Here is a 14102-nt window from a genome sequence, read left to right as displayed (position 1 = left end):
GGCTCCAGACGCGCAGGCTCAGCGGCCATGGCTCACGGGCCCAGCTGCTCTGCGGCCTGTGGGATCTTCCCCGACTGGGGCATGAACCCATGTTCCCTGCATTGGCAGGCGGACTCTCAACTACTGCGCCACCAGGGAAGCCCTATACGTGGATTTTTTTCAGTAAATATACTGGAAAAAAATTTGGAGATTTGCAACAATTTGAAAAAACTTGCAGATAAACTGTGTAGCCTAGCAATATCAAAAACATTAAGAAAAAGGTGCGTCATGAATGCATAAAATATATGTAGATACATAAGTTTAGTGATATTTAATATAAAATTAATAATGCTAGTTTTCTTACTGTTTTATAACTTTGCTTTCAAAGAATTACATTACTGTACAGTCTCTCTCTCTCTCTCTCTCTCTCATAACTGGAGAAATTGTGTATCAGCCTATCATCCCATGTAACTGTTTTTTTAAAAAAGATATTATGAATATGACTGTGATACTCTATGCCATAAAAAATTTTATTACGATCCTTTCATTAGTGTATAAGTTAGGCTACTGTGAAGGAACTGTACTGATTACACGAGGCTACTGTAAAGCAACCATACTGCTGCTTCTTCGTTATCAATGCATGAATCGTTATGCACGTAAATAAATATGAATTTCTTTTCCACATTCTTTTCATTTTTGATGTCCAGTGTTAGTAATATGTATAACATCTACAGTGTTTTTTACCATATAAGACAATATTGATGTAGGTGCTGACAGATGATTCATCTTATAAACAGACGCCATAAATTTATGGTATTGATAAAGACAGTACAGTACTGTAAATGTATTTTCTCCTTTCTTATGATTTTCTTAATAACATTTTCTTTCCTCTAGCTTACTTTATTGTAAGAATACAGTATATAACAAATATAACATACAAAATACATGTTAATTGACTGTTTAGGTAACCAGTAAGGCTTCCAGTCAATAGCATTCTATTAGTTTAGGTTTTGGGGGAGTCAAAAGCTATACGTGAACTTTTGACTGTGTGGGGATCAGCACCTCTAACCCCTGTATCATTCCTGGGTCAACTGTACAGTGAAGCTTCCAGAGGCTACATGACCATATGTGATGACACCATTGCTCTAACAGCTAATGGACTGTGTGTTTGTATACTCCTGTGTTTACAAAATTTCTCAATTTAAATTTCTAATATGGTAAGTATCAACAGGTATAACCCACATAAACAAAAGCTCTTTGGGATTCTCAGTCTTTTTTTTTTTTTTTTTTTGCGGTACGCGGGCCTCTCACTGCTGTGGCCTCTCCGGTTGCGGAGCACAGGCTCCGGACGCACAGGCTCAGCGGCCATGGCTCACGGGCCCAGCCGCTCCGCGGCATGTGCAATCTTCCCAGACCGGGGCACGAACCCACGTCCCCTGCATCGGCAGGCGGACTCTCAACCACTGCGCCACCAGGGAAGCCCCCTCAGTCATTTTTAAGAGTATCAAGAGCGGAACTTCTCTGACGGTCCAGTGGTCAGGACTTTGCCTTCCAATGCAGGGGGTGCACATTTGATCCCTGGTCGGGAAGCTAAGATCCCACATGCCTCACGCCAAAAAACCAAAACAGAAGCAATATTGTAACAAATTCAATAAAGACTTTAAAGATGGTCCACATCTAAAAAAAAAAAAAAAAATCTTAAAAAAAAAAAAGAGTATAAAGAGAACCTGAGACCAAAGAGTTTGAGAACCTCTGACTTTCGACTATGGTTGAAAGACATTTTAGGTAATAATCTGGTATATCATGAACACAAAAGGAAGGAGTAGAATGGAATACTGCCCAATTTTGATATTTTTCAGAGCTCTGAGAAAATTAATTTATTGAATAGGCATTTATTAAGCACTTTATGCTTAAACACTAATACTATAAATAGGAATACAAAAGAAATATAGGACAAGATCCTTATCCTCCAGATATTACAATTGTGATTTGGGTACACAAAACAGTTAGCAATGCAATAAAATGCTCTGTATGTTCAGATGCCAAAATCAATAGTTGAGACAATACATCCTGTGGAGTTCATGGGAGAAGAGACAGGAGGGCTTGGAGTTGTCAGGGAAACCAGGAGGAGTAGATGGGTCAAATCTGGCAATGGAGGCAGAATCAAGTTGGAAATGGAGAATAGGTTGTGAGTTTTTGGACATTTGGGTACACACTCTAGTCTTTATGTCTGCTTATTTGGGAGTCACTGGAAGTCTCTGAAGATGAATGACATACGTTTCAGGATGCTCAATGTGTGGGCATTTGCAGGAGACACAGGAAAGAGGAAAACCAGCAAGTAGGCTGTTGGGATGCTGTGGTAATGGAGGCCTGAAGTATTGAGGGCCTAAACCAAGGTGGGATGAAAAAGGATAGATTTAAAATATACTTCGAGAGAAGAGTTAAGTGAATTTGTAGCAGGTTAAAAAAAAAGCCCCTCATGTTTACTGAATGGTGACTATTTAAATATGGGGAATGAAGCAGGGAGATTTTACACATGTTGCATTTGAACTGATTGAGAAATAACCACCTGCCTTAAAGGCAATGGGAAGGATGGGATGGGGTATTAGGTCGGCCAGGACTAGAAATACAGATTTGAGAGTCTTCACCTTCAAGGTAAATTAAATCTATGAGACCACATCAGTTTGCTGTAAAAAACAGTATAGAGGAAGAGAATAAAAAGCCAAGGATGTACCCATGGAAAACTTTAAATGTGCAGGAACAGTGGAAAATGAGAAATACAAGAAAACTACGGATGTGCCGTGTTGCTGAATTTGTCAAGAAGTGCCTCTGTGACTTTCAAATACGAACTTTGAGCAGCAAATTGGTAAGTAGGGATAGTCCTGAAAGGATGCCAGCATGTATACATTTATTTTCGAGTCCAGAAAGACAGAAGTGTTAAGACAGAAGACTAACTAAAGAATTATGTACTGTCGGAGGAAAATTGTGCTTGTTCTTGTTGTTGTTAGTATCTCTTCATCCTCTCCTCACAACAATTTGCAGAAGACTTGTATGTTTGGTGGCAGAGGGAAAGATGCCAAGAAGGGCAAAGGTCAAAGATCTCAGAGTAGGGCAGAAGAATGAGGGAAATAAGATCTTTCAGGAGATGGGAAAGAAAAGTGATAGTACAGGAGAAACCAGTCTTAAAGGGTGGGTTCCCACCTCATTGAAATGGTTCACACCAAGAAGAGAAAAAAAAAAAAAAATTCTTCTTTTCCCTGGGGATGTAAAAGGCAAGGTCATCTGCCAAGAAAGAGTGGAGAGGGCAGCTGGAATCTTATTGTGGTGGCAGGGGTAGCAGGCTGGTTGAGGGCTTATGGAAAATGGAAAAAGACAGGAATAATCATTGTGGGTAATGTGGCAGAGACAAAAATTTTAAAATTCTACAAAGCGGTAAGAAAGGGCTCTGTAGAAGATAATTCAATCTACTCAACAGATTTAACACAAAACAAGTTGCTGAATACAGTTGTGTAGGTTGTATATCTGCATGAGGTACAACAGCTATGAGGGTGCATTGACACTCAAACATTTTAGAGTTGAACATGCATTTTGGCAGCCAAAAGCAATAAAATATCTTAGGGGAAGTGTGCTTGCTTCTAATTTTCACAGACACAGTATGGGTTTATGACAGTGCTGACAGGTGGGCAATTTAAAAATCTTAGCCCGAGTTTGAATATAGGTCTACATAATAGAGAGACAGGGCAAAACTTACCCTCCTGAGATGCATTCTTTAATTTTCTCTGCCAATTCATGTACAGTATTATATTTCATTTGATGCACTTACCATTTACTGGAGTTACTATATGTCAGAGGCTCCAGATTACCAAGATGAGCAAGGTAGAGCAGCTGCCCTCAACAAACTTACTTATAGGCCAGCAGAGTAGATAGACAGGGTCACTAGCGATTGCAGTTCAACATGGCAAGTGCTGTCGTACAGCAATGCACACAATACTGAAAGAGTGCATAAGAGGAATGCCACTCGACTTAGCGAGCAGGGGCATCAGTTGAAGGCTTTTAAGAAAAGTTGGGGCTTCAGTTGAATCTTGAAGGACAAACAGGAGTTAGCCAAGCAAAGTACAGAGAAAGGCATTCCAGGCAGAGGGAACAGCATGGGAACTTTGAGTATAAGTCATCACTGCAAACTAATTTTGGTAGCTTTATGTGGATGGTGAAGAGGATGAGTATAGGAATGGGACAAAAATTGAGGTGAGATGTGGTTAGGGGCTAGAAAATGAGTGGACGTAAGTATCACATCTAGAATGATGAATTTTACCCTGAAGGCAATGGGGAACTACTGCAGATTTCAAATAGGTCAGTGATATAATCAGATCTGCATTATAGCAAAATCAAACCAAAAAGAGATGAATTGGAATAGAAGAGTTTAGAGATGGAGATTTCAACAACAGGTTTCTCCAACAGTCCAAATGAAGGCTTGACTGAGCTTTGGCGCTGCATATGAAGAGAAGATTGGGGAGAAGCCTTAAGAGGTAGAACCGAAAGGACCTGGTGATTGACTGGATGTGAGTGTGACTTAGAGGCATCTAAGATGACTCCCAAGTAGGACCCGCTACATAATTTGTGGGGTCCAGAGCAAAAAGAAAATGTGAGGTCCTCTGCTCAAATATCAAGCTTGGGACAGCAGAGCATTAAACCAAATGTGGGTCCCTTCTGAGTTCCCATGAGCCCGCCCTGCTCCCAATTTTGTGGCGAGGTGAACCAAGTTGAATGGATGGCTGTAACCCTTTTAATGGTGAATATGATCCAATCCAACATTTTTGAGTTTGGGGTGCCTGTGGAAAATTCAGTTAAGTTCAGGATGGAGACATAAATGCCTAACTCTGAAGTAGAGATCGAGGAATGGATCAGATTGCCCATTGCAGGTGTAAAGCAAGAAGAGAAGTTCAGTGGAACTTCAAGAGCATTAACAGGGCTTCCCTGGTGGCGCAGTGGTTGAGAGTCTGCCTGCCGATGCAGGGGACACGAGTTCGTGCCCCGGTCGGGGAAGATCCCACATGCCGCGGAGCGGCTGGGCCCGTGAGCCGTGGCCGCTGAGCCTGAGCGTCCGGAGCCTGTGCTCCGCAGCGGGAGAAACCGCGGCAGTGAGAGGCCCGCGTACCGCAAAAAAAAAAAAAAGAACATTAACAGGTGATGCAGATGAAAAAAGAACCATCTAAAACGGCCACTGATCAATCAGGAGGAAAATCAGGAAAGCCAAGGGACAATTTTAATCTCAACAGCTTCAAGAAGATTTGTCTCCTTTCAATTTCACTCACTCCTTTAGATTTTATTTTATTGTTAGGACCTGTAGCTTGCCTACCATCTTTAGCTGATTTTTCTGCATTTATCTGGCAGTTTGACTTTAAGCTTTGAAGGCAGATGCCATGTCTTTTATTTTTTATGTCCCTCAGAATGACTGTTCCAGTGATATCTATCTACTGTGTCTCTAAAAGCTGTTAATTGCCTAAGAAAATCTTTCCAGTTCTGCAAACAGAATGTTGGCTACTTGACTTGTGTATTTTTTCAGCAGTGTTGAAGAATGAGACTTTCCCAAAGAAACTATCATACCACAGTTTCTTTTTAAAAGGAAATAACAGTTAGGGGAAAAAGTGACTATCAAAATTATTTTTATTATAACAAATCACCCTAGTAACTACAGGTATGTATATATGTGTGTGTGCATGTGTGCCTATGTATAGCTTGCTTTTTGTAAGAAAATAGCCTTTTAAACGATTATTCTAAGTTACCCGTTTACAATGCAGATCAGGAAATACTTGATAAAGCATTTTAAAAAATGATTTTAAACCAACTGGATAGGAGATAGTTTTATATTGGTGACTGTCTCCAAAATCCAAAGCGGGAGAAGCGTGGATGCCAGCATATGGGGATGGCACACACGAAGGGCCTGCAAGCTGACACCCAGGCAACAGCTGAGTGTTTCTTGGCTGGTGTCAGGGGAGGCTCTTGGATCGCTGGCTGGAGTTATTTTTGCCTGCATCTTCGCTGGCCACCGAGCAGGGCATGTCCCCGGCACGACCTGGCCCAGGCTCCCGGCTGCCACGGCCGCCTCCCGGGCCCTCAGGACAGCGACCCCTCCTCACCCCGCCGACGGACAGCCAGGCCAGGCCGAGGGCCGGGGCTGGCTCCCGCTTCTCCGCCCCGGGGCCCCTGCCTGGGGTCCCGCCCGGCCTTTGCCAGCATCGCGGACTGCGGACAGCTCCTCCCGCCCGCCGGCAGCCCCCCGGCCTCCGCTGGCCCTCCAGCGCCCGGCCACGGCGGGGCTCACAGACCTGCTCGGCTGCCGCCACCGCCGCAGCAGCCGCCGCCGCTGCCGCCGCCGCCGCCGATGCCGCCATCTTCCAGCGCTGGCCACCGCCGCCGCCGCTGCCACCGCCCTCCCAGCCGCGGCCGCACCCCGCGCGCCTGCGCCTGCGCCCTGGAGGGGCGAGAGGGGGGCCCAGCCCCTCCCCGCCCCTCCCCACCTCCAACCTCGCCCCGCCCCGGCAGGGAGGTTCCGAGCCCGCGGCGGCCGCGGGGGCCCCGGCCCCCAGGCGGTGGCCTCCGGGCGCGTTTTCCCACGCACCGGGATTGCTCGCGACCTCTGGCTGCCTCTGGATTCCTCCAAAAGGGCGCCCTCAAAATACGGAAGACGCCTCTCCCTTTGCCCTCCTTTCCCCATCACGAGGGGCTGGTGCCATCCCGAGTCCTCCTTGCTGCCCTGGCCGGGATCTCCCTGGAGAGAGGAGAGTACGCGTGGACGAGGAAGGAGGTGGTGATAATGTGGCAAAAGTTAACAAGCTGCCGATTACGTAGCGGAAATCTTGAAAACCGAGACCCCTTAAGAGGACATACAATCACTTCAGGGATGCTTCTTAGCTCTGGAGGGCCTGTGAAGTCTGATGCTTTTTTCTGTAGTATTGGAGGTGGGTTGGACATAGTGTCGATGTATCTCCTGGGGAACCCGATTTAACAGATATTTACTGCACACCAGGAAGCCACTCAGATACACAAGTAACTCGAGTACACATTCCTGGTTCCCAGTCGAGTCAATATAATCCAATAATCCTTTTATTAAGAAAAAAAAAAAAGAGGGCAGTGGCAATCAAGGTGCAAGAACCGTTCCAAGAACTGTTCCTCAGGTAGCCGAAACCAGTTCTCCGAAGCACCTTTGGGCCCTAGGCCTGCCTAACCCAGCAGGAAGCACCGAAGAGACCTACCTGCTGGCCAAGTTTTCCTTTCTCTGGGAACTAGGTCAGTTTTGCTTTTCGATGACTGGAGCCGCTGTTTCTCTTTCTGCCTACTTTACTTCGGAGGACTGCCGTGAAGTTTAAGTTAGACACTCGCCCACGTGGTAAGTCCCTCATAATCTTTTCCCTTCTCTCCTCTGGTTTTGGCTAATGTCAGTACCTACCTGGTCGTCAGTCTCTGCCTATCCTTTCCCAAATGCTGGAACCAATTGATTTGCATCTCTAGGCTCACTCCTGCCTGGATCTCTAGGACAAACCTCATCTGAGGCAGGAAGACTATAAGTTATAGCCCAATACTTTGGGAGTCAGCAGTAAGTCTCTTTGAATAGTCTTGACTGTGGTCCCAATTATCCATTCAGATAACAGGGCTTTTGACTGATCCTTATTTCCTGTCTCCAATTCTGGTCCTGTAGTCCTTACTTCCTATGCTTTGCCTTTTTTTCCCTCTGCTTGGAAATTCCTTCTCTTTTTTTCTGGCAAGCACACTCTTATACGTCCTCCAAAAATCCATTCAAATGTCGCATTCTCTTTAAAGCCTTCCCAGGCGTATGTGCAGTTTTAGCTGGTCTGTCCCTTGACTCTGCTCCTGGTTTTCTACACACACTTTAGATTGCACTGTATTCTATTTTGTTAACCTGTCTAATTTCATCTAAAAAACAGGGAGCTCTATCTGGAACGCCCGTATCTTACTCACTCTTTTATCTCCAATGCCTAACACAGTAAGGAAACTTAATAAATGTCTTAGAAATGTGCCTGATACCCCAGTTTCTAAGACCAGCAGCCCTGCCTTGATTTTGCCAACCTCTCTCGCACTTAGGTGGTGAGATACCTGATTTTCCTAATGCCAAATTCCCCTTAGGCTATCTGAAAAAAAAATTACCTTCTCTTGGATTCCTCCTTGCTGATCTCCATCTCTGTGAAAGGACACCTCACTATTCTCCTTGATGCCAATTACTGTACAGTCTTTAAATTCACTCATAAGACCACAAATTTAATGTAGGTCAGTCCCAAATGCATTATCTTCAAGCTTTTTTTTTTCTGAAATAATATTTTAAGTCCAATTCTCCCAGCAGTCTTATGAGATAGGTCATGTTATCCCCATTTTACAAATGAAGAAATCAAGGCTCATAGAGGTTAAACACCTAACCAAGCTTTCAACTACTAAAGAGCCAGGACTGAACCTAAGTCCACTTGACTAAAGTGTTTGCTTTTTCAGCCATATCACATAACCTTTAATTCTGCACTTCCTTTTGCCTGTTACATATTATTAGCACTTAGAAGTGCAAAGCAGAGCTCCGCAAGGCTAGAGTACTAGTCAGAACATAGAGACAGTTATCCATTCATTCACATTATAGTGGGTTAAATAGTGTTCCCTCCGCAAAAGATATATCCAAGTCCTAATTTCCAGTACCTGCGAATGTGACATTTTTGGGGAATAGGGTCTTTGCAGATGTAATAAAGTTAAGGATCTCAAGATGCGATCACTCTGGATTTAGAGTAGGCTGTAAAGAAGAGGTGAGGACAGAGACACACACATGGGAGAAGATGATGTGAAGACAGAGGCAGAGATTGGAGCCATGTGTCTACAAGGCAAGGGATGCCAAGACTTGTCACCAAAAACTAGGAGAGCAGCCTGAGACAGATTCTCCCTTAGAGGCTCCAGAAGGAACCAACCCTGCTAACTTCTAACTTTCAGAACTGTGAGAGAATCAGTTTCTGTTGTTTGAAGCCACCAAGTTTGTGATCATTTGTTACGGCAGCGCTTAGGAAACCATCCAAAAATTAAACTCAAAAACGTCCCCCCAATCTACTTTTCCTGTGTTCTCTTAGTGAATGACACCGCCATCCTGTCAGAAACCTCAAAAGTCATTCTATAATATTTCTAGTGTGATCTTTCTACAGTACAAATCTGATCATGTCTCTCCTCATCCTGATGCTTAAAACCCTCCAATACCTCCCATGATAAAAATCAAACTCTTTATAGTAATATATATATATATATATATATATATATATATATATATATACTATATATATATATATATATATATATATATAGTCCTTTACTTTTTGGTTCCTGTCTACCTCTTTTTAACCTCCTTTCCCTTCCACAAACTCATCCTTCACTCCTGCCGTGTGCAGTATCTGCAGTTCCCAAGTATTTGTCTGAACATATCAAGTTCTTCATGTCTCTGTGCCTTTGCATATGTGGATATTTCTCTTTTTTATCTAGATATTCTTCAGTTTGTCCACTAAAACTCAGCTCAAGGGATATTTCTTTTGGGAAGACTTCTTCTTTTTTTTTTTTTTTGCCGTACGCGGGCCTCTCACTGTGGTGGCCTCTCCCGTTGCGGGGCACAGGCTCCGGACGCGCAGGCTCAGCGGCCATGGCTCACGGGCCCAGCCGCTCCGCGGCATGTGGGATCTTCCCGGACCGGGGCACGAACCCGCGTTCCCTGCATCGGCAGGCGGACTCTCAACCACTGAGCCACCAGGGAAGCCCTGGGAAGACTTCTTTAATCTTCCTCCCCATCATGAATTGCTGATTTCCGTGCCCCTGCCTGTGATCCTCAAGCATGCCTTTATTGTCACATTTCTTCCACTAAGCTGAAATTTATTTATTTGGCCATCTTTCTGGTCTATGAATTCATACCTCCCCAAATTCCAGTCATCTTTAGGCACCAACCTCAGTTCCACCTCTGCCTGACAATTACAGCCAATCATTATTATGCTCTTTTTAAAAATTAATTAATTAATTAATTGTCGGCTGCGTCGGGTGTTCATTGCTGCGCGCTGGCTTTCTTTAGTAGCGGCGAGCGGGGCTACTCTTCGTCGCGGTGCGCGGGCTTCTCATTGCCGTGGCTTCTCTTGCTGCGGAGCATGGGCTCTAGGTGTGCGGGCTTCAGTAGTTGCAGCACGTGGGCTCAGTAGTTGTGACGCACGAGCTTAGTTTCTCTGTGGCATGTGGAATCTTCCCAGACCAGGGCTCGAACCCGTAACCCCTGCATTGGCAGGCAGATTCTTAACCACTGTGCCACCAGGGGTAGCCCTTGCTCTCTATTTTTAACTGTATTGCACCAATTTGCTATGAAACTTGCACCAATTTGCTATGACACCCATTTGATACTTAGTAACACATTATCTTGTGTTATTTTACTTTTCATGCACATAGATTGTGCTCCTGGGTAGACTATAAGCTCATTAAAATGCAGGGATAATGTGTTACTACTTCTGTGTTGCCCCAAATCCTGGACTTATTAGGAACCAAGTACATCATATATACTTAGTAACTTTGATGGGTGACTATTGGATTTTTTTCTATTGGGTCAAAAATATTACTAGCACCTAAGTGTTGCTGATATGTGCACATGCATTACAACTTCCTTTCTTCAGGGGGATGGAGGTGGAAGTAGAGGAAGGTCAGTGTTTCCATACAATTTTATATGTACCCTATTGTAACTTGCCACAATGAACTATGGTTGTGTCTCTCTCTCCTGAATAGATTGTGAGATGCTAAGGAGAAGGGACTGAGTCTAATTTTGCCTTAGGATTAAGGCAGTTGTTTCTGTCACACTAGAAATTCAGTAAATGTTTATCAAATGTGTTGAAAAGATCTATTTCAACATCCTTCATCCTAGAGACTGTTCTCATGCTGTCCCATGTCCCTCTCCTGAGGTGTTTAAGGGTATCTTATAATGTAGATTATACCCACTGCACCTTTGCATCAGCTTAATGTGTCCTAAGCTCATACCTTCAATGACCATTTTCTCAGAGCCAAGTATTTGCCAAGTGTCTAGCAAGCAAAGGTGAAAAGATTGAGGGCAAGGATGCCTTCTTTTTTGAACTAACTAAAGTGATGGAATCCTGGGTTGAGATAGGAGGGGTATCTTGTAACCCTCAAAAATCACACCAAATCTACTTTTTCCCTCATTCTAATCTGTATTTGCTACAAATGTTCTATAGTATCAATAGTTTATTTACATGCTAAGGTGATACAGTTGTGATATATTAAAATTTTCCTCATTTTTGTATTTTAATCAATAGTGGGCATGAAATAATTTTACAGAAAAATTCTGAACTGTTGCACTGAGTAGGGAATGCTTATTGGTATTATACAGAAAACAGCATCCCTGCTTCTGTCCAGCGGGGGGAAGCTTCTTTCCAGTGTGGCAGAGAACAAAAAGATCCAAATGAAGTTGATAGTATGAGAACACAGAGCATTCAGGTTACAGAATGCTGAGTGAATGGACAAATTAGTGTTTTCTACCTACGAGTAGAGACAAAGTGCTTTGGCAATACTACCAATACAAATTGAATTTAAAGGAAACTTCATGCAATTGGGTCAGCAAAGGCTAAAAGATTTTCTTCAAATAGTAATATAGGCCCTGACCCAAAGGACTGAGATTCTGACACGGACAGCTGTAGGATAAGAATAGCATGGCACACACAGAAGAGGACTGGGGTGCCTGAAAAAGAATCCTGGCCAGAGCAGAACAGATTATACCTTTAGCCACATTGGCTAAGGGTTTGCAACTGTCCCTAGTGAGGGAGCACTGGAAATTATGATGAGGATCCCACTGTATATCCTTGTAGCTTCTTGCATACAGGTTTCTTACATACAAGCGTGAAAAACACACACAGCTCTCACTATACTGAGAGTGGGTTCCGTCCGTCTCTTGTTGGCTTCTTAAAATCCCAAATTAAAAATATCTCCAGCTAACTGATGTAGGTAAAATACGAACCAGACACAATTAAGGACTTTCAGAAAGCCTATTCCACCCAGATGTTTGATTCTTACACTTCTCTAGATCAAATGGCTCCTGGCTGGGTGGTAGAATTATTATGCTCTAAGAACAACCAACTGGCTATTAAATTTGCTTTTCTTCTGCCTCAATGGGATTATGACATCAGATATGAAGCAGCCAATCATCTCCTTCCTACCTTCTTTCCTCTTTTCTTTCTTTTACTTCTGTATCTTTTTGTTAACAATTCAGCTTAACGAACATTTATAGAGGGCTTAGAAAGTGTCACTTGCTGTGCTGAGGATATTAAGCTAAATAAACCTTTGCCCTTTTCTTTAAGAAGCTCACAAGCTTATATAGGATGCAGACAAATAAGTTTAATATAGTATGATAACTTTAACAGTATCAACATGTCTAAAGTTAGAGAGAGAAAGTATAAAGAAGAGAGTAATGAGCTTTGTGGGGTTGGAAGAGTTAGGAAGAGTTTGTCAGTTTGAGCTGGATTTAAATTAATTAAAAGTGCAACTAGGGCTTCCCTGGTGGTGCAGTTGTTGAGAGTCCGCCTGCCGATGCAGGGGACACGGGTTCGTGTCCTGGTCCGGGAAGATCCCACGTGCCGCGGAGTGGCTGGGCCCGTGAGCCATGGCCGCTGAGCCTGCGCATCTGGAGTCTGTGCTCCGCAACGGGAGAGGCCACAACAGTGAGAGGCCTGTGTACCGCAAAAAAAAATAAAAAATAAAAAAAATAAAAGTGCAACTCTAGTGAACCCTCTTGTTTATTTCCTGGAGGTTAGGTGTATTAGTTATTCCAGAAAGTCTGCAGATTAAATTGTATGCAAGAAAAAGGCGCAGCTTTTGCTGATTGGCTAATGCTCTCAGAATCAAGGCTTGACCTCAAATGAACTGTGAACCAAAAACTGAAACAAAGGGCAAGATTTGCTCAATCCGAACCATAACCAATATGTTAAAAGAAAAAAGAAAGGAAAAATAGCATTAAAGAATGTGAGAACTGTAAGAGATCTTAGAGCTCATCTAGTCCATGTTTTTCATTATATAGAATGGAAAAAACATGAGGTTCAGAATGATTAAAGACTTATGTAAAGTCGTGAGAAGCCACTAACTGGCAGAGTGTGAGATAAAGCAAGAGTATCCATGTTCCTAGTTCATTGTTCTTTCAACTTCTCCATGTTACCTGATAGTGTACCAAAAAGAAAGATTTGATTTTTATCTTTTCTTCCCAAATAATTGCGTACTTGATAATATCCTAAAATAATCAAATTGGAACAAAATTTAGAGCATCAAAAGATTCTCCAAATAGTACCTTTACTTAACTGATATTTTCTTTCATATATATACATAAAATAGACTTTTATTTATTTAAAAAAATTTTTTTTGCGGTACGCGGGCCTTTCACTGTTGTGGCCTCTCCCGTTGCGGAGCACAGGCTACCGATGTGCACGCTCAGCGGCCATGGCTCACGGGCCTAGCCGCTCCGGGGCACGTGGGATCTTCCCGGACCGGTGCATGAACCCGTGTACCCTGCATCGGCAGGCGGACGCTCAACCACTGTGCCACCAGGGAAGCCCTAAAATAGACTTTTAAAGCAGAATCTCAAACTTGTTGTGTGCATACTTGTAGTTTGAAGCATGTGGATTCTTCTTTAATCATCAGCATCGACTGTTTGCATTCCAGACTCTAGCTCTCTCTTAAATTGATTACCATCCTGCACCCATAAAAAGCTCTGAGGAGGGGATCATCATTAAGGGCACTTATGAGGATATCCACTTATTCCTACACGTATGGAAATTCTAAGCTTGTATCAAGTAACATCACCAGAGAGCTAAGAAATGGGGTGTCAATCGCTTGGCCCTCTCTTTGATGGCATGTGTTCTAGTGTTACCCCCTTAGCATTGATCAAAGGTGACTGCAAGAAACAATCAAATTAAGATTGTTTCTATATTTTCTAAAAAAAGGGAGGGTTATTAAGGACAGCTTCATCTATGTTGTTCTCTCTTTGGAAAAGAATAAACATATTTTAGAACTGGTACCAGAAAAATGTGTTTTCTTTCAAAAAATTAGTATGTATACTTTTAAAATCA

The 14102-nt window shown here is 43.1% G+C and overlaps 1 protein-coding gene across 1 annotated transcript in view; it reads right to left on the bottom strand.

Moving 5' to 3' along the window:
* Nucleotides 1–6951, bottom strand: part of SGCB (sarcoglycan beta) — a 20110-nt gene extending 13159 nt beyond the window's left edge. Inside the window, exons 1-3 of the mRNA XM_007456106.1 lie at nt 6868–6951; nt 6505–6748; nt 6306–6451 (exon numbers count right to left, since the gene is read on the bottom strand). Coding sequence (XP_007456168.1) covers nt 6306–6451; nt 6505–6748; nt 6868–6951 — 474 coding nt within the window. The remainder of the gene's footprint in view (nt 1–6305; nt 6452–6504; nt 6749–6867) is intronic.
* Between the last annotated feature and the right edge of the window lie 7151 nt (nt 6952–14102).

The sequence above is a fragment of the Lipotes vexillifer genome, unplaced genomic scaffold (genome assembly GCF_000442215.2).
Source record: "Lipotes vexillifer unplaced genomic scaffold, Lipotes_vexillifer_v1.1 scaffold42, whole genome shotgun sequence".
Lineage (NCBI taxonomy): Eukaryota > Metazoa > Chordata > Mammalia > Artiodactyla > Lipotidae > Lipotes > Lipotes vexillifer.
This window is presented reverse-complemented; position numbering and strand designations above follow the sequence as displayed.